General features: G+C 33.1%; 3 protein-coding genes across 3 annotated transcripts; all 3 read right to left on the bottom strand.

Annotated features, from left to right (window-relative positions):
• Nucleotides 1–1,092: 1,092 nt before the first annotated feature.
• On the bottom strand, nt 1,093–4,336 carry LOC126780019 (protein artemis-like). Its single transcript, XM_050504267.1, has 3 exons — nt 3,954–4,336; nt 2,925–3,378; nt 1,093–2,336 (listed from the first exon to the last, which is right to left on the bottom strand). The coding sequence occupies exons 1-3, from the start codon at nt 4,240–4,242 to the stop codon at nt 1,919–1,921; spliced, it is 1,161 nt and encodes a 386-aa protein (XP_050360224.1). The 5' UTR covers nt 4,243–4,336; the 3' UTR covers nt 1,093–1,918.
• Nucleotides 4,337–11,211: 6,875 nt separating this feature from the next.
• On the bottom strand, nt 11,212–14,461 carry LOC126780026 (protein artemis-like). Its single transcript, XM_050504275.1, has 3 exons — nt 14,068–14,461; nt 13,039–13,492; nt 11,212–12,450 (listed from the first exon to the last, which is right to left on the bottom strand). Exons 1-3 carry the CDS (start codon nt 14,354–14,356, stop codon nt 12,033–12,035), a joined length of 1,161 nt encoding a protein of 386 aa, XP_050360232.1. The 5' UTR covers nt 14,357–14,461; the 3' UTR covers nt 11,212–12,032.
• Nucleotides 14,462–21,319: 6,858 nt separating this feature from the next.
• On the bottom strand, nt 21,320–24,575 carry LOC126780021 (protein artemis-like). Its single transcript, XM_050504269.1, has 3 exons — nt 24,182–24,575; nt 23,153–23,606; nt 21,320–22,564 (listed from the first exon to the last, which is right to left on the bottom strand). The coding sequence occupies exons 1-3, from the start codon at nt 24,468–24,470 to the stop codon at nt 22,147–22,149; spliced, it is 1,161 nt and encodes a 386-aa protein (XP_050360226.1). The 5' UTR covers nt 24,471–24,575; the 3' UTR covers nt 21,320–22,146.
• Between the last annotated feature and the right edge of the window lie 507 nt (nt 24,576–25,082).

Consider the following 25,082-nt stretch of genomic DNA (forward strand, 5'->3'; position numbering starts at 1 on the left):
TACCATTGGAACAAAAAATACAGAAAAATACGTAGGCCTGCGAATAGACAACAATATACCTGCTATAAAATATAAGCTTACTTATAATGCTTTCATACTGAATGCATTATAAGTAAGCTTTCATTACTACTTGGCTCTTTCCTAAATATGATGCGCTGTATCTCGCGTCGGTTACGACACATTATTATCTATAACGTCCTGGTTAAACCAAATATTTCGTACTTAATTTAAGTATGGGGCAGTGCTGTCAAAACAAAATTAGCTGACGTCCAAGCTGCATAAAACAAAATCAAAATTATCAAAATGCTCTTCGATTACCCATATTTTACTCCAACCATTAAAATCTATACCGAAACCAAAATAATGAATATTCGACATTTATATATTTATAATATTTGCATCTTTATCAAAAAAACCTTTGAAAAAAGTGTCGTACCAAACTAACTTTTACTAAAATAAAACAACAGTCTAAACGCAGCACGCGTCGAGCGAGTCTCATTGTCCTACCAAAGATAAAAACGAACTATAGCAAAAAAATTATCACAAATTATAATTTGAACGGATCATTTAATTATGTAATTGTAATTATGTAATAATACGATTGATAATTTTTTTAATTTTACTAATTTTACTTTTTAATTAATTATATTTTTCAACGATGTATGTATACCTAATTTGCCTTTATTTACCAGTAAAATAAGATTTATAACTTTTTTATGTTAAGGGTTATCGGACGGGCAAATAGGCCTCGGCCCGCCCATGCAGGCCTTTCTTCTCTAGGCAGATTACCAGGGTTCTAAGTACCTCCCTAGTCGCGGCGGGCGGAGAAGGAGCGCATATCGCCTCTTTCTTCTTCTCGGTCGGGACTCCAGGTCACTGCTGAGAATCTTCGACAGAAAAACATTAAGTTTTTATTGGACCTGGGGGTTTGTAACTAGGATCTCCGGCCTTATATCTAGCCACTAGACCAACGAGGCAGTCAGTTTTATACAAAATATATAAATATATATCTTCCATTTATCCAATACTAACAAAATCCTATAGATGTTGCCAGAGATATTAAAATAAATACCAAATTTTTGATAACAAATTACTTTAATATTATTTATCAAAGTTAGTACATAAGATTTTTATACCTTTTACATTTTAATGATCACACTTGAATACCATATATTTATATTATTTTAATCCTAAATCGTAGATTGTGATACTGCTAGTAATGGCAGTTACGTTAATATAAATTAAAGATATGATACTCCACAGGCACGGACAACACGTCCGTTGAGATACAAATACGTGATATATATATCACACACAAAAACACTCTCATCATATTATTTCATATAACATAGTAGAATACACATTAGATATACAATTGTACTATATCCCGAGGGCGGAAGGAGTAAAGAAAAAAAAACCTTATATTTACATATTCCATGCAATATGCTAATAGGTCTGTTATATAACACACTACATACAATTCTCGATTAATATATTTATAATATAATACTATTTATAACGCATCTTTACATAAACAAATAAATATCATTGGAGTGACTGTCTGTGATTTCGAAATAATTGTTTTACTTACTGTCTTTTTCAGTTAGTGTGGCTATTTGCGAGTTAGCAAAACAATCTTTTTTTCTATTTTCGTTTACTGCTGCTACCTTACAATTTAAATATCTTATATGTATAATTCAAATATGCATTATGTACTTTAAAATATAAACAAAAAAAATCATGGTATAATATACGACTTTAAAAAATCTCGACCAATGTTGTCATATCAAAATTTATTTGTCTTTACTCCTTCAGTTGGAATAATAGACTTTACGATGCTGCATATGTTGAAGAACTTGTTCATCTATATAACAAATATGTCACCTTGTTCTTAATTACAAAACAGCATCATTTTTATTTATCCAAACATCAATTTCTTCAAATCATCATCGACTCTTTTAGGTATCTTAACTCTTTTTTTGCCAATTCTACTATAATAACAGAGCTCATTTCTTTCAAGCTTTCCTGCATATTCATGAGGATAACCAATTATTCTATTCGGTGCAAAATAATCAACAAAATAATCTATCTCTCTTAAAGTACAATGAGTAGCGAAACACACGTCCAGCCGCTGCTCCTGGGTCACGCGCGAAACTGAGCATTTTCCATCTTTGTAATTCTGCCATGGCATAGGGAATACATCTACAAGTAAGTAATTATTATGACATTTCTGTACGCATGAGGTGTGTGAACTATCCTCGCTTCTGTTTCTACATAAATGTATTCTAGTAGATTCTTCGTTATTTGTCACCCCGGGCACTAATTCCTGTATTGAACTGAAAAACAAACACATCTCTTTAAGATAACATAACTTATATATTGAATATGAAGAAAAACTTGTACTATATATCTAAAACTTTTTACTCGGTGGTAGGGTTTTGTGCAAGCCACAAGTTGTGACCATCCACTCATCAGTTCATTGCATTTCGGTTTAATGAGTGAGTGAGTCAGAGTATAGCAGAGCTACAAGGGACACAACATCTTAGTTCCCAAGACACATGGTGACACAGATTCAGATTTGCATTACATTATACAAAATGTCTACAGGCAGTGGTGACCAGTTACCATCAGTTTTGCCGCTGTCTACCACACCATAACTTTTATACTCCACCACTACCAATTTTATACTCTATTCTTATTGAAGGTCTAAAGACATGGAGTCTGGAGATGGAGTGGTCTAAAGAGTGGATTTAACCACTACGTACATCCAATGTCAAAGTGGTTAAGTTTTCACTCCTACTTTAATTAGAACAGTCTATAGTCAAGACTTGACTATATATCAATTCCCATATATCTATGCAAAATTCTAAAAATTTGCTTAAAGTAACAAAATTTGAATAATTTATTTAATAATCAAAAATTACCTGTAAAAACTCCATCTTTCCGAATGCACGAATACTTTCATGTTTAATTGTTTGTATATCTCATTAAAGACAAATTCATAATCATATTTATCAGATGTCTGTATTGCAATTGCATTATTCTCATTCCAGTTCAACCAACATCTAATTTCAAATATCATTCTTTGTACACCGTTAGATCGCTTCGTGAAGTTTTCGCAATCCAAATGCTGCATGGTTGTGTCAACGTACATCGCATCCAATTTTATGGGTTTATCGTCAACATGCAGATGCTTGAAGCTTGGCAAGTCTTTACGATTGATATGGTATTCTCCGATAAACAGAATGTTATGTGTCGTTGTTGAGAATAAAAACATTGTTGATGCAGCGCTGTGACTGGCTGGTATCAATGTGACAGTGAGACACAATTCCGGTATGTCTTTTTCAGGCAAACCAGGCAAAGATATTTGTGTCGAACCTAAAATTTTGAAATAAAACAACAATTGTAACAATTCAAAAGCACTTGTTAGCTCATAAACAACTTTGTTTATAATAATTTACTGTGTAACTTCGTATTACACGTCTTGTTGGTCTAGTGGCTTATATAAGACCGCAGATATTGAGGTCCTGGGTTAAAAAGCCCTGGGCCCAATTCGGGCTACCAAGAAGTTATTGATTTTTATTGTCGAAAATTTCTCAGTAGCAACTGAGTCTAGAAGTTAGAAGTGTGTACAATTCCATGGCTCGTAAAGCTTGTATTGGCACAGAGGTAGCTCGGCACAGAGTTGTCTCATATATGCACTCTCTATTCCCTAAATCTCATATTCCGATTCGATGGCAAATACAACAAAACGGAAAAGAGTTCAAGCACAGGACCAACGGCTTTACGTGCTTCCAAAGGAATGGAAGTATACACTTCCAACTTTCGCACTCTGGTCTACGAGTAAGAATCTTCAACAAAAAACGCGTTTATCATCGGCGTTATGATAATGTACAATGTTTCGAGCAAAGATATGTTTAATGATTAAGTTTTGAATGATAACAATAACATACCCATTTTTAGAGCTCGAACGCATTTCATAATTCTCTCATCATGTTTGTCGTCATTTATAATAGCTGCTGTCAGCTCGGTCGTATATATTGTGATGTTCTTCTTCAACAAAACGTCTAATAGCTGAGCTGAATGTAGCCTTTGTATGTGGTCTGAGTTATAATGGCTCAGGAAGTAAGCTCTAGCGTTTCGACGTTCAGCTTTTTCGAAGTTATCAACATACACACCCGGGATCTCTTTAATTTTTCCATGGAAAGGACTTTTCATTAGATACTGTATGGATGACATCATTTTTAATATATAAAAGTATTTATGTATCAGTACTGGCTTTATTTTTTAGGTAATGGCTTCAGTTTCGATTTACACCCTTTTCTTTTGTTGATCGTATTCGGTATTGCCAACAGTGATAAATGATTTTAATTTGAAATTTTAACTGTCAATTTCGAACGCGACAGTATTGGTAATGAATCTTCTTCCTTTAGAAGTTATTATCTATGGCGAATTGTTGTATTTTTTTTTGAAAAGCAAAATATTGCACTCCATTCGTATTAGGTGTTCTGTAAACTTAAAATAATACTTTTAACATTATTAAAATAATGATGAAAAGATGTCGAGAATTACAACGCAAACGCGAAGTATTTTTTTTAATTCATATTATCTCATTACTCAAAATAATTAAATAATCAATTTAGTTTGTGCTTGTTTGGCTATTTTTTATTTAAGAATATGTGTATGATAATATGTACTAGTTTCCTAGAAGTCATTTTAACTATTACGATTCCAATAATATAACCAAAATCAATAATAACAACAATGACATTATACATATAAAGTGAAGCAGATAATATGTAACTAGCGCGCGTAATTTGATGACTCAAACGTCCCATTTGTTCAACGGGTGATTTATGACCTATTGTTGTATATTAGAGAGGTGCTCTAAACGAATGGAGAATAAATAAATTAATATAAGTAATTAAAAAAAATATATTTTAGTTTTGTCACAATATTAAGATATTTTAAAACAGGTATTTGTTTATTAATTTGTATATAATATGAAATATAAAATATTTGCAAAGAATATAAAGTTACCTAAACTTCCGATAGAGATATTATTATAATGCAAAGTAAAGTAACGAAAAAAATATTATTTAATTTTTAAGCATTAGTATAAAACTCAAAATATAGATTACTTTTATGCATAGCAACACTCAAGTTATTATTTTGAAAATAAGACAAGAGTAAGACTTTCGTCTCTGATCTTTCGAGCTAATTGGGCCCGAGTTAAATTAATGATTTCACAACATATATTTATTAAAATTAATGCAAAAAAAACAATGTTTTATAACAATGAAATATGTCGTTCCTTACCTTATCATTAATTCATTAACCCACTCATTCATAATAGATAGTAGTCTTTATTTTATTTTTTGTACTTTTGTATATGAGGTTTGTTACTTGAATAAATAAATTATTGTTATTATTATAATTTCCTCCTCACTACTTTAACTCAAGTGTTATGTCAATTCAAGGCGTAACGTAGTTTCGAAGGTGTAGAGAAATAAAAGATGCGTTAGGCTCTCAATCAAAATTGCATGTAATGTCTTAAACGAATGTACAGAGGAGAAGGAGTAAACAGGAGAAGGGGTGCGGGTACAAGATTTAAATTTAACTAATCGCGGCCGATAAAATGTATGACGTTGTGTTTGGTTAAGTTGGAGTTTGAGAGATGTCGCTACCCGTCCTTAATTGGATAGGAAGTATGAACATTTACTAATATTATAAATGCGAAAGTGTTACGAAACAATAAAATTTGTTATAAAGTTTTAAAATTAAATTTTATACAATTACAAAATAAATCAATTATTGTCTTTTATGTCAAAAATACTTCGGTCTATGGCTGCATTTTATAAGACGACGGTCATATGAAGCGAACGTGTAGTACTGGTATTTTTGTATATATATTGGAGTTTCTTCGGATTCTTATCAAGAAGTCTGTCTCGAATTAAATTCGGATTATATATTTAGACGATGGTCTGCAAAAAGGTTTTTATTTAGACAAACTGAAATTAATCTTGGCTGTTTAAAGCAAAATCATAGCTCATGTTAATACGAGGCATGCCTTTTAAGTTTTGTCATTTGAAGAAAAAAACACAACTAGAACCTTATAGTACTTTTTATTGTTTTTAAAGGTATTCACCACGTAGCTTAATACACTTTTCCATTCGCTCAAATCAGTTATTATAACATTTATTCCACTCTAAAGTGGTGGTGTTCAAAATGGCTGACTTGAAAGCGTCGACTGCTTCTTCACCGGACTGGAACCTTTGATCAGAAGACTTTTCTTAAATTTAGGAATGTAAAGAAATCGTTAGGGCTTGGTTCAGGACTGTATGGAGGATGGTCAAGAATTTCTACTTTTTCTTGCTTCAAATACTCAATCGTTTGACGAGCGCTGTGTGAGCTTGCGTTGCCGTGGTGCAGGATGATGCGTCGCTTTGAGTTAGATCTTCGAAGTTCGGCGATGACTTGTAGTAAACAAACTGTGGTATACCACTCTGCGTTAACCGTTCTACGATCTTCAAGTGCAATAGTCGCAACGTGGCCGGTTTTTCCAACGGACGTGGCCACCATCTTCTTTGAAGTGCTTCGAGAACGAACAACTTTAGTCGGCTTTGGCTTCCAAGATTTGCCACCACTGATGATGTCGTAGAAGTGATTTGACTCTCCTCGGTTGAACCTTTGCAGAGTTTTCTTACACCATCTGACGCGGGCCGCCTTGTAATCGTTGGAAAGCAGATGCGGTATCCAACGGCAAACTAGCTTTCTCACACCAAGTGCTTCATGCAAGATCTTCTGAATAGTTGTCCCTGAGATGCCTAATAGAGCCTCTATCTCTCGATACGACACATGACGATCTTCGAGAATTAGTCGTCTCACGACAATGATGTTATCTTTAGTGAAGGCGGATTTTGGGCGTCCTTCGCGAGATTTGTCACTAACACTAGTATGTCCACGCTGGAATTCTAAATACCAGCGTTCGACAGTCCGCAGACCTGGGACTTCATCACTGAACACAAATGTTAACTCTTCAAAACACTGAAGCCGTGTCAGGCCTCTTCTAAAGTTGTAGAAAATTATAGCACGAACATTTTCCTTAAAAAGATTCATTTTCGTAAGTAACCTGAGAGATTCCAATCGAAGCTGTGACTAAACAATAGCATTAACCCGATACTTTCAACTGTTTTGAGATTCAAAATTTAAACACATTCGAATATAGAACAGTTACAAATTCAAACTTGCCGGGAAATAGGGAAGCGACAGAACTAAAAAGGCATACATTGTAGCGTCAATAGTACAAAGCTTCACGGGCCGCCTAGCGATGTAAAAGTCGCAGGTTCGATCTGACCCCTCGAGCTTCTGTTTTAATAGGAATATTAGTAAGTACCTAAAAAAGAGTATTGCTAGATTGTATCCTTATTATTTCGAATAGATAGGAGCGATTGGTAATCATATAAATAATAAAACTCGACTTGCTGCAATGAATTACAGCTTCGTCTTATAAAATGTCCTCCTGACATTAGGGAGTTAGGGAATAGAGAATGCACCTGTGTTTGTGCACTATAATATCTCCTGCGCAGTTGGCTAATCTCTCTGGAGACTGGCCGCCGTGGCCGAAATCGTCTTGAAGAAGTTATTATTATTATTAATTTTACTATAACACCTTCCGAATGGTGCACTTCAAATGGAAAAGTGCCTAGAGGCCTCGCGTCACTAAATCGATGCCTGACTTTAAGTGCTTTTCAAACTTGTGGCAGCAACTGATTATTTATTTACAGAAAAACTCATTTGTGTTTTATGAGTCGGTCCCGGGTTTTGAAAGCCTTTTAATCCGTAATTTGCAAGCCAATGATGACAATTCTATTATATAACGAAAACGAATCGTTTCTTGATTATAAAACTGGACTGTTACATACAAAAGTTCAACATTTTGATAAGCTTTTATTTAACTTGCAATGTTTGTTAGTTTTTCAAAGTCAAATCTGGCATACTTAGCAAACCACTTGCTCTTCAGTTTCGACTAAGATGCATTTTTATGATAAGCCAAGATGGCTCCAAACATGAAAAAAAAACTAAACATAAAATTCGGATCAGACACCTTCTCAACAAAAATACCTTAAAAGCTTGAAAGATGAGTTGTCGCGTCACGTCACGAAAATAATGGTGAGACCGATCTTACAATAAAATATATCAACGAGACACCTATCATAGTAAAAATTACTCCAAAAAACTCCAAGCAGTAAATACAAATCCAGAAATCGCTGTAAGTAGCATTACCTATCAAGTCACCAACGATTACCAAGACCTAAAAATCAACAAGCCACACCTTACATTCTCAATGCAAGGAGCATACGTAAGAAAGGAAGATTTGATAACTCAAATGTATTTTACAATCAATACCACATACTACTCACGTCATTTTAATAACAGAAACTTGGATCAAATCCGAAAAACAAGTGCTTGAATTACAATTAACTTATTATTCACGTTACTATAATTATAGGAACGATTTGGATGGAGGTCGAGTCTCTATATATATATATATATATATACATAATAATTTGAAACACAATTTATCTGAATCTACATACTTAGGAGGTAATAACTATCTATGGGTACGGCTGGAAAGATATGCAGTTGAAGTAGGAGCTGTCTACAACGGTACGGTAACACTAACTTCAGACTTTATCGATGTTTATTTCTGTCGCAACTGCGACAGAAAAAAAGTTAACTAAAGAAAAGATGACTACACAGTACAAACAAAAAATACGCTACCAGAGTATCCGATACCAAAAAAAATCAATTATTGATCATGTTAGTACCAATTTAATTAATGATAAATTTCATATGGCTATACTGGATTTTTCTATGTCCGATCATAGGCAGATTCACCTAGAAATTAAAAAAAATAAACCACCTCAAAACATTCTTTCTCAATATAATGCCATAGACTATAATATACTTTATACTACAATCAAATAAAGTAGGACACGAGGAATTGGGAAGTGATTATTCACGTTTGGAAGCGAAAATAAAGTTTATCACAAAACAAAAAAAAAATAACGAAGGTTAAAGTTCTGAACCCACCCAAAAAAGATTGGATTAACAAAAATGTAATCAATGAAATTAGTAACAAAAATATCCTATTTTCACAAATCCAAAAAAAAAAACAAATAATAACACGTTGAAGGAAGAGTTTGTTTAAATGAAAGATCATGTAGCTAGACTAATTGCAGACACAAAAGAATCTTACTATTGCAAAGAATTTAACAGATGTTCGAAAAAACTAGAAAGGATGTGGAAGTTAGTAAACACTAGTAAATCACAAAATTACAAAAAGTTGTGCTCCTCCAAAAATCTTATTAAGCTCAACATTAATTACTGAGCCTCACGAAATATGTAATGCATTTAATGATTACTTCTCCACAATAGGGCCCCTCTTAGCACAAAAAATACCAAAAATATTCCATGAAAATATTAGCAATGCCTTAACAAACATCCATGAAACTAATTCTAAATTATCTATTTTTGATTTAACGACTAATAACGAAATTATTGTAGTGTCGGGGCAGATGGGACAAGCACTAAGATTTGACTGAATGTTTCAATACATTATTTATGAACGGAGTATTTACTGACACAATGAAAATTGCAAAGGTCAAAAACTCCAACTACCTATTTACAAATCGGGACAAAAATGTGATCCAGGAAATTATCGGCCAATTTCTGTTTTACTTGTTAGCAACCATTGATCTTATCACAAAAATCAAACAAAATAAAAATAAAGATAATAAAAACATAGCGTTAGGAATCTTTATTGACTTGAAGAAAGCTTTTGATACTGCCAGTCAAAATTAACCTTAAAAAAAAAACTAGAAAGTATAGGGATCACTGGTAATGCCTTAAAAATATTTGAATCTTATTTAACAAACAGAACACAAGTAGTCCGAATAGAAAAATTCCCAAGTGATGCTTTACCTATTACATGTGGTGTACCACAAGGATACACATAGGAAGGAAGGACCTTTGCTCTCTTTGCCGTATATTAATACATAGATAAAATAGGATTCGGTTTTTTTTTTTTTTAATTTTTTTAAAATTGACAATATACCATTGGAACAAAAAATACAGAAAAATACGTAGGCCTGCGAATAGACAACAATATACCTGCTATAAAATATAAGCTTACTTATAATGCTTTCATACTGAATGCATTATAAGTAAGCTTTCATTACTACTTGGCTCTTTCCTAAATATGATGCGCTGTATCTCGCGTCGGTTACGACACATTATTATCTATAACGTCCTGGTTAAACCAAATATTTCGTACTTAATTTAAGTATGGGGCAGTGCTGTCAAAACAAAATTAGCTGACGTCCAAGCTGCATAAAACAAAATCAAAATTATCAAAATGCTCTTCAATTACCCATATTTTACTCCAACCATTAAAATCTATACCGAAACCAAAATAATGAATATTCGACATTTATATATTTATAATATTTGCATCTTTATCAAAAAAACCTTTGAAAAAAGTGTCGTACCAAACTAACTTTTACTAAAATAAAACAACAGTCTAAACGCAGCACGCGTCGAGCGAGTCTCATTGTCCTACCAAAGATAAAAACGAACTATAGCAAAAAAATTATCACAAATTATAATTTGAACGGATCATTTAATTATGTAATTGTAATTATGTAATAATACGATTGATAATTTTTTTAATTTTACTAATTTTACTTTTTAATTAATTATATTTTTCAACGATGTATGTATACCTAATTTGCCTTTATTTACCAGTAAAATAAGATTTATAACTTTTTTATGTTAAGGGTTATCGGACGGGCAAATAGGCCTCGGCCCGCCCATGCAGGCCTTTCTTCTCTAGGCAGATTACCAGGGTTCTAAGTACCTCCCTAGTCGCGGCGGGCGGAGAAGGAGCGCATATCGCCTCTTTCTTCTTCTCGGTCGGGACTCCAGGTCACTGCTGAGAATCTTCGACAGAAAAACATTAAGTTTTTATTGGACCTGGGGGTTTGTAACTAGGATCTCCGGCCTTATATCTAGCCACTAGACCAACGAGGCAGTCAGTTTTATACAAAATATATAAATATATATCTTCCATTTATCCAATACTAACAAAATCCTATAGATGTTGCCAGAGATATTAAAATAAATACCAAATTTTTGATAACAAATTACTTTAATATTATTTATCAAAGTTAGTACATAAGATTTTTATACCTTTTACATTTTAATGATCACACTTGAATACCATATATTTATATTATTTTAATCCTAAATCGTAGATTGTGATACTGCTAGTAATGGCAGTTACGTTAATATAAATTAAAGATATGATACTCCACAGGCACGGACAACACGTCCGTTGAGATACAAATACGTGATATATATATCACACACAAAAACACTCTCATCATATTATTTCATATAACATAGTAGAATACACATTAGATATACAATTGTACTATATCCCGAGGGCGGAAGGAGTAAAGAAAAAAAAACCTTATATTTACATATTCCATGCAATATGCTAATAGGTCTGTTATATAACACACTACATACAATTCTCGATTAATATATTTATAATATAATACTATTTATAACGCATCTTTACATAAACAAATAAATATCATTGGAGTGACTGTCTGTGATTTCGAAATAATTGTTTTACTTACTGTCTTTTTCAGTTAGTGTGGCTATTTGCGAGTTAGCAAAACAATCTTTTTTTCTATTTTCGTTTACTGCTGCTACCTTACAATTTAAATATCTTATATGTATAATTCAAATATGCATTATGTACTTTAAAATATAAACAAAAAAAATCATGGTATAATATACGACTTTAAAAAATCTCGACCAATGTTGTCATATCAAAATTTATTTGTCTTTACTCCTTCAGTTGGAATAGACTTTACGATGCTGCATATGTTGAAGAACTTGTTCATCTATATAACAAATATGTCACCTTGTTCTTAATTACAAAACAGCATCATTTTTATTTATCCAAACATCAATTTCTTCAAATCATCATCGACTCTTTTAGGTATCTTAACTCTTTTTTTGCCAATTCTACTATAATAACAGAGCTCATTTCTTTCAAGCTTTCCTGCATATTCATGAGGATAACCAATTATTCTATTCGGTGCAAAATAATCAACAAAATAATCTATCTCTCTTAAAGTACAATGAGTAGCGAAACACACGTCCAGCCGCTGCTCCTGGGTCACGCGCGAAACTGAGCATTTTCCATCTTTGTAATTCTGCCATGGCATAGGGAATACATCTACAAGTAAGTAATTATTATGACATTTCTGTACGCATGAGGTGTGTGAACTATCCTCGCTTCTGTTTCTACATAAATGTATTCTAGTAGATTCTTCGTTATTTGTCACCCCGGGCACTAATTCCTGTATTGAACTGAAAAACAAACACATCTCTTTAAGATAACATAACTTATATATTGAATATGAAGAAAAACTTGTACTATATATCTAAAACTTTTTACTCGGTGGTAGGGTTTTGTGCAAGCCACAAGTTGTGACCATCCACTCATCAGTTCATTGCATTTCGGTTTAATGAGTGAGTGAGTCAGAGTATAGCAGAGCTACAAGGGACACAACATCTTAGTTCCCAAGACACATGGTGACACAGATTCAGATTTGCATTACATTATACAAAATGTCTACAGGCAGTGGTGACCAGTTACCATCAGTTTTGCCGCTGTCTACCACACCATAACTTTTATACTCCACCACTACCAATTTTATACTCTATTCTTATCGAAGGTCTAAAGACATGGAGTCTGGAGATGGAGTGGTCTAAAGAGTGGATTTAACCACTACGTACATCCAATGTCAAAGTGGTTAAGTTTTCACTCCTACTTTAATTAGAACAGTCTATAGTCAAGACTTGACTATATATCAATTCCCATATATCTATGCAAAATTCTAAAAATTTGCTTAAAGTAACAAAATTTGAATAATTTATTTAATAATCAAAAATTACCTGTAAAAACTCCATCTTTCCGAATGCACGAATACTTTCATGTTTAATTGTTTGTATATCTCATTAAAGACAAATTCATAATCATATTTATCAGATGTCTGTATTGCAATTGCATTATTCTCATTCCAGTTCAACCAACATCTAATTTCAAATATCATTCTTTGTACACCGTTAGATCGCTTCGTGAAGTTTTCGCAATCCAAATGCTGCATGGTTGTGTCAACGTACATCGCATCCAATTTTATGGGTTTATCGTCAACATGCAGATGCTTGAAGCTTGGCAAGTCTTTACGATTGATATGGTATTCTCCGATAAACAGAATGTTATGTGTCGTTGTTGAGAATAAAAACATTGTTGATGCAGCGCTGTGACTGGCTGGTATCAATGTGACAGTGAGACACAATTCCGGTATGTCTTTTTCAGGCAAACCAGGCAAAGATATTTGTGTCGAACCTAAAATTTTGAAATAAAACAACAATTGTAACAATTCAAAAGCACTTGTTAGCTCATAAACAACTTTGTTTATAATAATTTACTGTGTAACTTCGTATTACACGTCTTGTTGGTCTAGTGGCTTATATAAGACCGCAGATATTGAGGTCCTGGGTTAAAAAGCCCTGGGCCCAATTCGGGCTACCAAGAAGTTATTGATTTTTATTGTCGAAAATTTCTCAGTAGCAACTGAGTCTAGAAGTTAGAAGTGTGTACAATTCCATGGCTCGTAAAGCTTGTATTGGCACAGAGGTAGCTCGGCACAGAGTTGTCTCATATATGCACTCTCTATTCCCTAAATCTCATATTCCGATTCGATGGCAAATACAACAAAACGGAAAAGAGTTCAAGCACAGGACCAACGGCTTTACGTGCTTCCAAAGGAATGGAAGTATACACTTCCAACTTTCGCACTCTGGTCTACGAGTAAGAATCTTCAACAAAAAACGCGTTTATCATCGGCGTTATGATAATGTACAATGTTTCGAGCAAAGATATGTTTAATGATTAAGTTTTGAATGATAACAATAACATACCCATTTTTAGAGCTCGAACGCATTTCATAATTCTCTCATCATGTTTGTCGTCATTTATAATAGCTGCTGTCAGCTCGGTCGTATATATTGTGATGTTCTTCTTCAACAAAACGTCTAATAGCTGAGCTGAATGTAGCCTTTGTATGTGGTCTGAGTTATAATGGCTCAGGAAGTAAGCTCTAGCGTTTCGACGTTCAGCTTTTTCGAAGTTATCAACATACACACCCGGGATCTCTTTAATTTTTCCATGGAAAGGACTTTTCATTAGATACTGTATGGATGACATCATTTTTAATATATAAAAGTATTTATGTATCAGTACTGGCTTTATTTTTTAGGTAATGGCTTCAGTTTCGATTTACACCCTTTTCTTTTGTTGATCGTATTCGGTATTGCCAACAGTGATAAATGATTTTAATTTGAAATTTTAACTGTCAATTTCGAACGCGACAGTATTGGTAATGAATCTTCTTCCATTAGAAGTTATTATCTATGGCGAATTGTTGTATTTTTTTTTGAAAAGCAAAATATTGCACTCCATTCGTATTAGGTGTTCTGTAAACTTAAAATAATACTTTTAACATTATTAAAATAATGATGAAAAGATGTCGAGAATTACAACGCAAACGCGAAATATTTTTTTTTAATTCATATTATCTCATTACTCAAAATAATTAAATAATCAATTTAGTTTGTGCTTGTTTGGCTATTTTTTATTTAAGAATATGTGTATGATAATATGTACTAGTTTCCTAGAAGTCATTTTAACTATTACGATTCCAATAATATAACCAAAATCAATAATAACAACAATGACATTATACATATAAAGTGAAGCAGATAATATGTAACTAGCGCGCGTAATTTGATGACTCAAACGTCCCATTTGTTCAACGGGTGATTTATGACCTATTGTTGTATATTAGAGAGGTGCTCTAAACGAATGGAGAATAAATAAATTAATATAAGTAATTAAAAAAAATATATTTTAGTTTTGTCACAATATTAAGATATTTTAAAACAGGTATTTGTTTATTAATTTGTATATAATATGAAATATAAAATATTTGCAAAGAATATAAAGTTACCTAAACTTCCGATAGAGATATTATTATAATGCAAAGTAAAGTAACGAAAAAAATATTATTTAATTTTTAAGCATTAGTATAAAACTCAAAATATAGATTACTTTTATGCATAGCAACACTCAAGTTATTATTTTGAAAATAAGACAAGAGTAAGACTTTCGTCTCTGATCTTTCGAGCTAATTGGGCCCGAGTTAAATTAATGATTTCACAACATATATTTATTAAAATTAATGCAAAAAAAACAATGTTTTATAACAATGAAATATGTCGTTCCTTACCTTATCATTAATTCATTAACCCACTCATTCATAATAGATAGCACTCTTTATTTTATTTTTTGTACTTTTGTATATGAGGTTTGTTACTTGAATAAATAAATTATTGTTATTATTATAATTTCCTCCTCACTACTTTAACTCAAGTGTTATGTCAATTCAAGGCGTAACGTAGTTTCGAAGGTGTAGAGAAATAAAAGATGCGTTAGGCTCTCAATCAAAATTGCATGTAATGTCTTAAACGAATGTACAGAGGAGAAGGAGTAAACAGGAGAAGGGGTGCGGGTACAAGATTTAAATTTAACTAATCGCGGCCGATAAAATGTATGACGTTGTGTTTGGTTAAGTTGGAGTTTGAGAGATGTCGCTACCCGTCCTTAATTGGATAGGAAGTATGAACATTTACTAATATTATAAATGCGAAAGTGTTACGAAACAATAAAATTTGTTATAAAGTTTTAAAATTAAATTTTATACAATTACAAAATAAATCAATTATTGTCTTTTATGTCAAAAATACTTCGGTCTATGGCTGCATTTTATAAGACGACGGTCATATGAAGCGAACGTGTAGTACTGGTATTTTTGTATATATATTGGAGTTTCTTCGGATTCTTATCAAGAAGTCTGTCTCGAATTAAATTCGGATTATATATTTAGACGATGGTCTGCAAAAAGGTTTTTATTTAGACAAACTGAAATTAATCTTGGCTGTTTAAAGCAAAATCATAGCTCATGTTAATACGAGGCATGCCTTTTAAGTTTTGTCATTTGAAGAAAAAAACACAACTAGAACCTTATAGTACTTTTTATTGTTTTTAAAGGTATTCACCACGTAGCTTAATACACTTTTCCATTCGCTCAAATCAGTTATTATAACATTTATTCCACTCTAAAGTGGTGGTGTTCAAAATGGCTGACTTGAAAGCGTCGACTGCTTTTTCACCGGACTGGAACCTTTGATCAGAAGACTTTTCTTAAATTTAGGAATGTAAAGAAATCGTTAGGGCTTGGTTCAGGACTGTATGGAGGATGGTCAAGAATTTCTACTTTTTCTTGCTTCAAATACTCAATCGTTTGACGAGCGCTGTGTGAGCTTGCGTTGTCGTGGTGCAGGATGATGCGTCGCTTTGAGTTAGATCTTCGAAGTTCGGCGATGACTTGTAGTAAACAAACTGTGGTATACCACTCTGCGTTAACCGTTCTACGATCTTCAAGTGCAATAGTCGCAACGTGGCCGGTTTTTCCAACGGACGTGGCCACCATCTTCTTTGAAGTGCTTCGAGAACGAACAACTTTAGTCGGCTTTGGCTTCCAAGATTTGCCACCACTGATGATGTCGTAGAAGTGATTTGACTCTCCTCGGTTGAACCTTTGCAGAGTTTTCTTACACCATCTGACGCGGGCCGCCTTGTAATCGTTGGAAAGCAGATGCGGTATCCAACGGCAAACTAGCTTTCTCACACCAAGTGCTTCATGCAAGATCTTCTGAATAGTTGTCCCTGAGATGCCTAATAGAGCCTCTATCTCTCGATACGACACATGACGATCTTCGAGAATTAGTCGTCTCACGACAATGATGTTATCTTTAGTGAAGGCGGATTTTGGGCGTCCTTCGCGAGATTTGTCACTAACACTAGTATGTCCACGCTGGAATTCTAAATACCAGCGTTCGACAGTCCGCAGACATGGGACTTCATCACTGAACACAAATGTTAACTCTTCAAAACACTGAAGCCGTGTCAGGCCTCTTCTAAAGTTGTAGAAAATTATAGCACGAACATTTTCCTTAAAAAGATTCATTTTCGTAAGTAACCTGAGAGATTCCAATCGAAGCTGTGACTAAACAATAGCATTAACCCGATACTTTCAACTGTTTTGAGATTCAAAATTTAAACACATTCGAATATAGAACAGTTACAAATTCAAACTTGCCGGGAAATAGGGAAGCGACAGAACTAAAAAGGCATACATTGTAGCGTCAATAGTACAAAGCTTCACGGGCCGCCTAGCGATGTAAAAGTCGCAGGTTCGATCTGACCCCTCGAGCTTCTGTTTTAATAGGAATATTAGTAAGTACCTAAAAAAGAGTATTGCTAGATTGTATCCTTATTATTTCGAATAGATAGGAGCGATTGGTAATCATATAAATAATAAAACTCGACTTGCTGCAATGAATTACAGCTTCGTCTTATAAAATGTCCTCCTGACATTAGGGAGTTAGGGAATAGAGAATGCACCTGTGTTTGTGCACTATAATATCTCCTGCGCAGTTGGCTAATCTCTCTGGAGACTGGCCGCCGTGGCCGAAATCGTCTTGAAGAAGTTATTATTATTATTAATTTTACTATAACACCTTCCGAATGGTGCACTTCAAATGGAAAAGTGCCTAGAGGCCTCGCGTCACTAAATCGATGCCTGACTTTAAGTGCTTTTCAAACTTGTGGCAGCAACTGATTATTTATTTACAGAAAAACTCATTTGTGTTTTATGAGTCGGTCCCGGGTTTTGAAAGCCTTTTAATCCGTAATTTGCAAGCCAATGATGACAATTCTATTATATAACGAAAACGAATCGTTTCTTGATTATAAAACTGGACTGTTACATACAAAAGTTCAACATTTTGATAAGCTTTTATTTAACTTGCAATGTTTGTTAGTTTTTCAAAGTCAAATCTGGCATACTTAGCAAACCACTTGCTCTTCAGTTTCGACTAAGATGCATTTTTATGATAAGCCAAGATGGCTCCAAACATGAAAAAAAACTAAACATAAAATTCGGATCAGACACCTTCTCAACAAAAATACCTTAAAAGCTTGAAAGATGAGTTGTCGCGTCACGTCACGAAAATAATGGTGAGACCGATCTTACAATAAAATATATCAACGAGACACCTATCATAGTAAAAATTACTCCAAAAAACTCCAAGCATTAAATACAAATCCAGAAATCGCTGTAAGTAGCATTACCTATCAAGTCACCAACGATTACCAAGACCTAAAAATCAACAAGCCACACCTTACATTCTCAATGCAAGGAGCATACGTAAGAAAGGAAGATTTGATAACTCAAATGTATTTTACAATCAATACCACATACTACTCACGTCATTTTAATAACAGAAACTTGGATCAAATCCGAAAAACAAGTGCTTGAATTACAATTAACTTATTATTCACGTTACTATAATTATAGGAACGATTTGGATGGAGGTCGAGTCTCTATATATATATATATATATATATATATATACATAATAATTTGAAACACAATTTATCTGAATCTACATACTTAGGAGGTAATAACTATCTATGGGTACGGCTGGAAAGATATGCAGTTGAAGTAGGAGCTGTCTACAACGGTACGGTAACACTAACTTCAGACTTTATCGATGTTTATTTCTGTCGCAACTGCGACAGAAAAAAAGTTAACTAAAGAAAAGATGACTACACAGTACAAACAAAAAATACGCTACCAGAGTATCCGATACCAAAAAAAATCAATTATTGATCATGTTAGTACCAATTTAATTAATGATAAATTTCATATGGCTATACTGGATTTTTCTATGTCCGATCATAGGCAGATTCACCTAGAAATTAAAAAAAATAAACCACCTCAAAACATTCTTTCTCAATATAATGCCATAGACTATAATATACTTTATACTACAATCAAATAAAGTAGGACACGAGGAATTGGGAAGTGATTATTCACGTTTGGAAGCGAAAATAAAGTTTATCACAAAACAAAAAAAAAATAACGAAGGTTAAAGTTCTGAACCCACCCAAAAAAGATTGGATTAACAAAAATGTAATCAATGAAATTAGTAACAAAAATATCCTATTTTCACAAATCCAAAAAAAAAAACAAATAATAACACGTTGAAGGAAGAGTTTGTTTAAATGAAAGATCATGTAGCTAGACTAATTGCAGACACAAAAGAATCTTACTATTGCAAAGAATTTAACAGATGTTCGAAAAAACTAGAAAGGATGTGGAAGTTAGTAAACACTAGTAAATCACAAAATTACAAAAAGTTGTGCTCCTCCAAAAATCTTATTAAGCTCAACATTAATTACTGAGCCTCACGAAATATGTAATGCATTTAATGATTACTTCTCCACAATAGGGCCCCTCTTAGCACAAAAAATACCAAAAATATTCCATGAAAATATTAGCAATGCCTTAACAAACATCCATGAAACTAATTCTAAATTATCTATTTTTGATTTAACGACTAATAACGAAATTATTGTAGTGTCGGGGCAGATGGGACAAGCACTAAGATTTGACTGAATGTTTCAATACATTATTTATGAACGGAGTATTTACTGACACAATGAAAATTGCAAAGGTCAAAAACTCCAACTACCTATTTACAAATCGGGACAAAAATGTGATCCAGGAAATTATCGGCCAATTTCTGTTTTACTTGTTAGCAACCATTGATCTTATCACAAAAATCAAACAAAATAAAAATAAAGATAATAAAAACATAGCGTTAGGAATCTTTATTGACTTGAAGAAAGCTTTTGATACTGCCAGTCAAAATTAACCTTAAAAAAAAAACTAGAAAGTATAGGGATCACTGGTAATGCCTTAAAAATATTTGAATCTTATTTAACAAACAGAACACAAGTAGTCCGAATAGAAAAATTCCCAAGTGATGCTTTACCTATTACATGTGGTGTACCACAAGGATACACATAGGAAGGAAGGACCTTTGCTCTCTTTGACGTATATTAATACATAGATAAAATAGGATTCGGTTTTTTTTTTTTTTAATTTTTTTAAAATTGACAATATACCATTGGAACAAAAAATACAGAAAAATACGTAGGCCTGCGAATAGACAACAATATACCTGCTATAAAATATAAGCTTACTTATAATGCTTTCATACTGAATGCATTATAAGTAAGCTTTCATTACTACTTGGCTCTTTCCTAAATATGATGCGCTGTATCTCGCGTCGGTTACGACACATTATTATCTATAACGTCCTGGTTAAACCAAATATTTCGTACTTAATTTAAGTATGGGGCAGTGCTGTCAAAACAAAATTAGCTGACGTCCAAGCTGCATAAAACAAAATCAAAATTATCAAAATGCTCTTCAATTACCCATATTTTACTCCAACCATTAAAATCTATACCGAAACCAAAATAATGAATATTCGACATTTATATATTTATAATATTTGCATCTTTATCAAAAAAACCTTTGAAAAAAGTGTCGTACCAAACTAACTTTTACTAAAATAAAACAACAGTCTAAACGCAGCACGCGTCGAGCGAGTCTCATTGTCCTACCAAAGATAAAAACGAACTATAGCAAAAAAATTATCACAAATTATAATTTGAACGGATCATTTAATTATGTAATTGTAATTATGTAATAATACGATTGATAATTTTTTTAATTTTACTAATTTTACTTTTTAATTAATTATATTTTTCAACGATGTATGTATACCTAATTTGCCTTTATTTACGAGTAAAATAAGATTTATAACTTTTTTATGTTAAGGGTTATCGGACGGGCAAATAGGCCTCGGCCCGCCCATGCAGGCCTTTCTTCTCTAGGCAGATTACCAGGATTCTAAGTACCTCCCTAGTCGCGGCGGGCGGAGAAGGAGCGCATATCGCCTCTTTCTTCTTCTCGGTCGGGACTCCAGGTCACTGCTGAGAATCTTCGACAGAAAAACATTAAGTTTTTATTGGACCTGGGGGTTTGTAACTAGGATCTCCGGCCTTATATCTAGCCACTAGACCAACGAGGCAGTCAGTTTTATACAAAATATATATCTTCCATTTATCCAATACTAACAAAATCCTATAGATGTTGCCAGAGATATTAAAATAAATACCAAATTTTTGATAACAAATTACTTTAATATTATTTATCAAAGTTAGTACATAAGATTTTTATACCTTTTACATTTTAATGATCACACTTGAATACCATATATTTATATTATTTTAATCCTAAATCGTAGATTGTGATACTGCTAGTAATGGCAGTTACGTTAATATAAATTAAAGATATGATACTCCACAGGCACGGACAACACGTCCGTTGAGATACAAATACGTGATATATATATCACACACAAAAACACTCTCATCATATTATTTCATATAACATAGTAGAATACACATTAGATATACAATTGTACTATATCCCGAGGGCGGAAGGAGTAAAGAAAAAAAAACCTTATATTTACATATTCCATGCAATATGCTAATAGGTCTGTTATATAACACACTACATACAATTCTCGATTAATATATTTATAATATAATACTATTTATAACGCATCTTTACATAAACAAATAAATATCATTGGAGTGACTGTCTGTGATTTCGAAATAATTGTTTTACTTACTGTCTTTTTCAGTTAGTGTGGCTATTTGCGAGTTAGCAAAACAATCTTTTTTTCTATTTTCGTTTACTGCTGCTACCTTACAATTTAAATATCTTATATGTATAATTCAAATATGCATTATGTACTTTAAAATATAAACAAAAAAAATCATGGTATAATATACGACTTTAAAAAATCTCGACCAATGTTGTCATATCAAAATTTATTTGTCTTTACTCCTTCAGTTGGAATAGACTTTACGATGCTGCATATGTTGAAGAACTTGTTCATCTATATAACAAATATGTCACCTTGTTCTTAATTACAAAACAGCATCATTTTTATTTATCCAAACATCAATTTCTTCAAATCATCATCGACTCTTTTAGGTATCTTAACTCTTTTTTTGCCAATTCTACTATAATAACAGAGCTCATTTCTTTCAAGCTTTCCTGCATATTCATGAGGATAACCAATTATTCTATTCGGTGCAAAATAATCAACAAAATAATCTATCTCTCTTAAAGTACAATGAGTAGCGAAACACACGTCCAGCCGCTGCTCCTGGGTCACGCGCGAAACTGAGCATTTTCCATCTTTGTAATTCTGCCATGGCATAGGGAATACATCTACAAGTAAGTAATTATTATGACATTTCTGTACGCATGAGGTGTGTGAACTATCCTCGCTTCTGTTTCTACATAAATGTATTCTAGTAGATTCTTCGTTATTTGTCACCCCGGGCACTAATTCCTGTATTGAACTGAAAAACAAACACATCTCTTTAAGATAACATAACTTATATATTGAATATGAAGAAAAACTTGTACTATATATCTAAAACTTTTTACTCGGTGGTAGGGTTTTGTGCAAGCCACAAGTTGTGACCATCCACTCATCAGTTCATTGCATTTCGGTTTAATGAGTGAGTGAGTCAGAGTATAGCAGAGCTACAAGGGACACAACATCTTAGTTCCCAAGACACATGGTGACACAGATTCAGATTTGCATTACATTATACAAAATGTCTACAGGCAGTGGTGACCAGTTACCATCAGTTTTGCCGCTGTCTACCACACCATAACTTTTATACTCCACCACTACCAATTTTATACTCTATTCTTATCGAAGGTCTAAAGACATGGAGTCTGGAGATGGAGTGGTCTAAAGAGTGGATTTAACCACTACGTACATCCAATGTCAAAGTGGTTAAGTTTTCACTCCTACTTTAATTAGAACAGTCTATAGTCAAGACTTGACTATATATCAATTCCCATATATCTATGCAAAATTCTAAAAATTTGCTTAAAGTAACAAAATTTGAATAATTTATTTAATAATCAAAAATTACCTGTAAAAACTCCATCTTTCCGAATGCACGAATACTTTCATGTTTAATTGTTTGTATATCTCATTAAAGACAAATTCATAATCATATTTATCAGATGTCTGTATTGCAATTGCATTATTCTCATTCCAGTTCAACCAACATCTAATTTCAAATATCATTCTTTGTACACCGTTAGATCGCTTCGTGAAGTTTTCGCAATCCAAATGCTGCATGGTTGTGTCAACATACATCGCATCCAATTTTATGGGTTTATCGTCAACATGCAGATGCTTGAAGCTTGGCAAGTCTTTACGATTGATATGGTATTCTCCGATAAACAGAATGTTATGTGTCGTTGTTGAGAATAAAAACATTGTTGATGCAGCGCTGTGACTGGCTGGTATCAATGTGACAGTGAGACACAATTCCGGTATGTCTTTTTCAGGCAAACCAGGCAAAGATATTTGTGTCGAACCTAAAATTTTGAAATAAAACAACAATTGTAACAATTCAAAAGCACTTGTTAGCTCATAAACAACTTTGTTTATAATAATTTACTGTGTAACTTCGTATTACACGTCTTGTTGGTCTAGTGGCTTATATAAGACCGCAGATATTGAGGTCCTGGGTTAAAAAGCCCTGGGCCCAATTCGGGCTACCAAGAAGTTATTGATTTATATTGTCGAAAATTTCTCAGTAGCAACTGAGTCTAGAAGTTAGAAGTGTGTACAATTCCATGGCTCGTAAAGCTTGTATTGGCACAGAGGTAGCTCGGCACAGAGTTGTCTCATATATGCACTCTCTATTCCCTAAATCTCATATTCCGATTCGATGGCAAATACAACAAAACGGAAAAGAGTTCAAGCACAGGACCAACGGCTTTACGTGCTTCCAAAGGAATGGAAGTATACACTTCCAACTTTCGCACTCTGGTCTACGAGTAAGAATCTTCAACAAAAAACGCGTTTATCATCGGCGTTATGATAATGTACAATGTTTCGAGCAAAGATATGTTTAATGATTAAGTTTTGAATGATAACAATAACATACCCATTTTTAGAGCTCGAACGCATTTCATAATTCTCTCATCATGTTTGTCGTCATTTATAATAGCTGCTGTCAGCTCGGTCGTATATATTGTGATGTTCTTCTTCAACAAAACGTCTAATAGCTGAGCTGAATGTAGCCTTTGTATGTGGTCTGAGTTATAATGGCTCAGGAAGTAAGCTCTAGCGTTTCGACGTTCAGCTTTTTCGAAGTTATCAACATACACACCCGGGATCTCTTTAATTTTTCCATGGAAAGGACTTTTCATTAGATACTGTATGGATGACATCATTTTTAATATATAAAAGTATTTATGTATCAGTACTGGCTTTATTTTTTAGGTAATGGCTTCAGTTTCGATTTACACCCTTTTCTTTTGTTGATCGTATTCGGTATTGCCAACAGTGATAAATGATTTTAATTTGAAATTTTAACTGTCAATTTCGAACGCGACAGTATTGGTAATGAATCTTCTTCCATTAGAAGTTATTATCTATGGCGAATTGTTGTATTTTTTTTTGAAAAGCAAAATATTGCACTCCATTCGTATTAGGTGTTCTGTAAACTTAAAATAATACTTTTAACATTATTAAAATAATGATGAAAAGATGTCGAGAATTACAACGCAAACGCGAAGTATTTTTTTTAATTCATATTATCTCATTACTCAAAATAATTAAATAATCAATTTAGTTTGTGCTTGTTTGGCTATTTTTTATTTAAGAATATGTGTATGATAATATGTACTAGTTTCCTAGAAGTCATTTTAACTATTACGATTCCAATAATATAACCAAAATCAATAATAACAACAATGACATTATACATATAAAGTGAAGCAGATAATATGTAACTAGCGCGCGTAATTTGATGACTCAAACGTCCCATTTGTTCAACGGGTGAT

This window comes from Nymphalis io, chromosome 30, assembly GCF_905147045.1.
Source record: "Nymphalis io chromosome 30, ilAglIoxx1.1, whole genome shotgun sequence".
In the NCBI taxonomy this organism is placed as follows: Eukaryota; Metazoa; Arthropoda; class Insecta; order Lepidoptera; family Nymphalidae; genus Nymphalis; species Nymphalis io.

Bases quoted from the DNA above. Each gene is read 5' to 3' on its own strand.
- LOC126780019 (XM_050504267.1), bottom strand. From the start codon at position 4,242: ATGATGTCATCCATACAGTATCTAATGAAAAGTCCTTTCCATGGAAAA. The intron at 3,379-3,953 runs GTATGTTATTGT...TCAAAATTTTAG, and splicing joins CGTTCGAGCTCTAAAAATGG to GTTCGACACAAATATCTTTG. The intron at 2,337-2,924 runs GTAATTTTTGAT...TTTGTTTTTCAG, and splicing joins GAAAGATGGAGTTTTTACAG to TTCAATACAGGAATTAGTGC.
- LOC126780021 (XM_050504269.1), bottom strand. From the start codon at position 24,470: ATGATGTCATCCATACAGTATCTAATGAAAAGTCCTTTCCATGGAAAA. The intron at 23,607-24,181 runs GTATGTTATTGT...TCAAAATTTTAG, and splicing joins CGTTCGAGCTCTAAAAATGG to GTTCGACACAAATATCTTTG. The intron at 22,565-23,152 runs GTAATTTTTGAT...TTTGTTTTTCAG, and splicing joins GAAAGATGGAGTTTTTACAG to TTCAATACAGGAATTAGTGC.
- LOC126780026 (XM_050504275.1), bottom strand. From the start codon at position 14,356: ATGATGTCATCCATACAGTATCTAATGAAAAGTCCTTTCCATGGAAAA. The intron at 13,493-14,067 runs GTATGTTATTGT...TCAAAATTTTAG, and splicing joins CGTTCGAGCTCTAAAAATGG to GTTCGACACAAATATCTTTG. The intron at 12,451-13,038 runs GTAATTTTTGAT...TTTGTTTTTCAG, and splicing joins GAAAGATGGAGTTTTTACAG to TTCAATACAGGAATTAGTGC.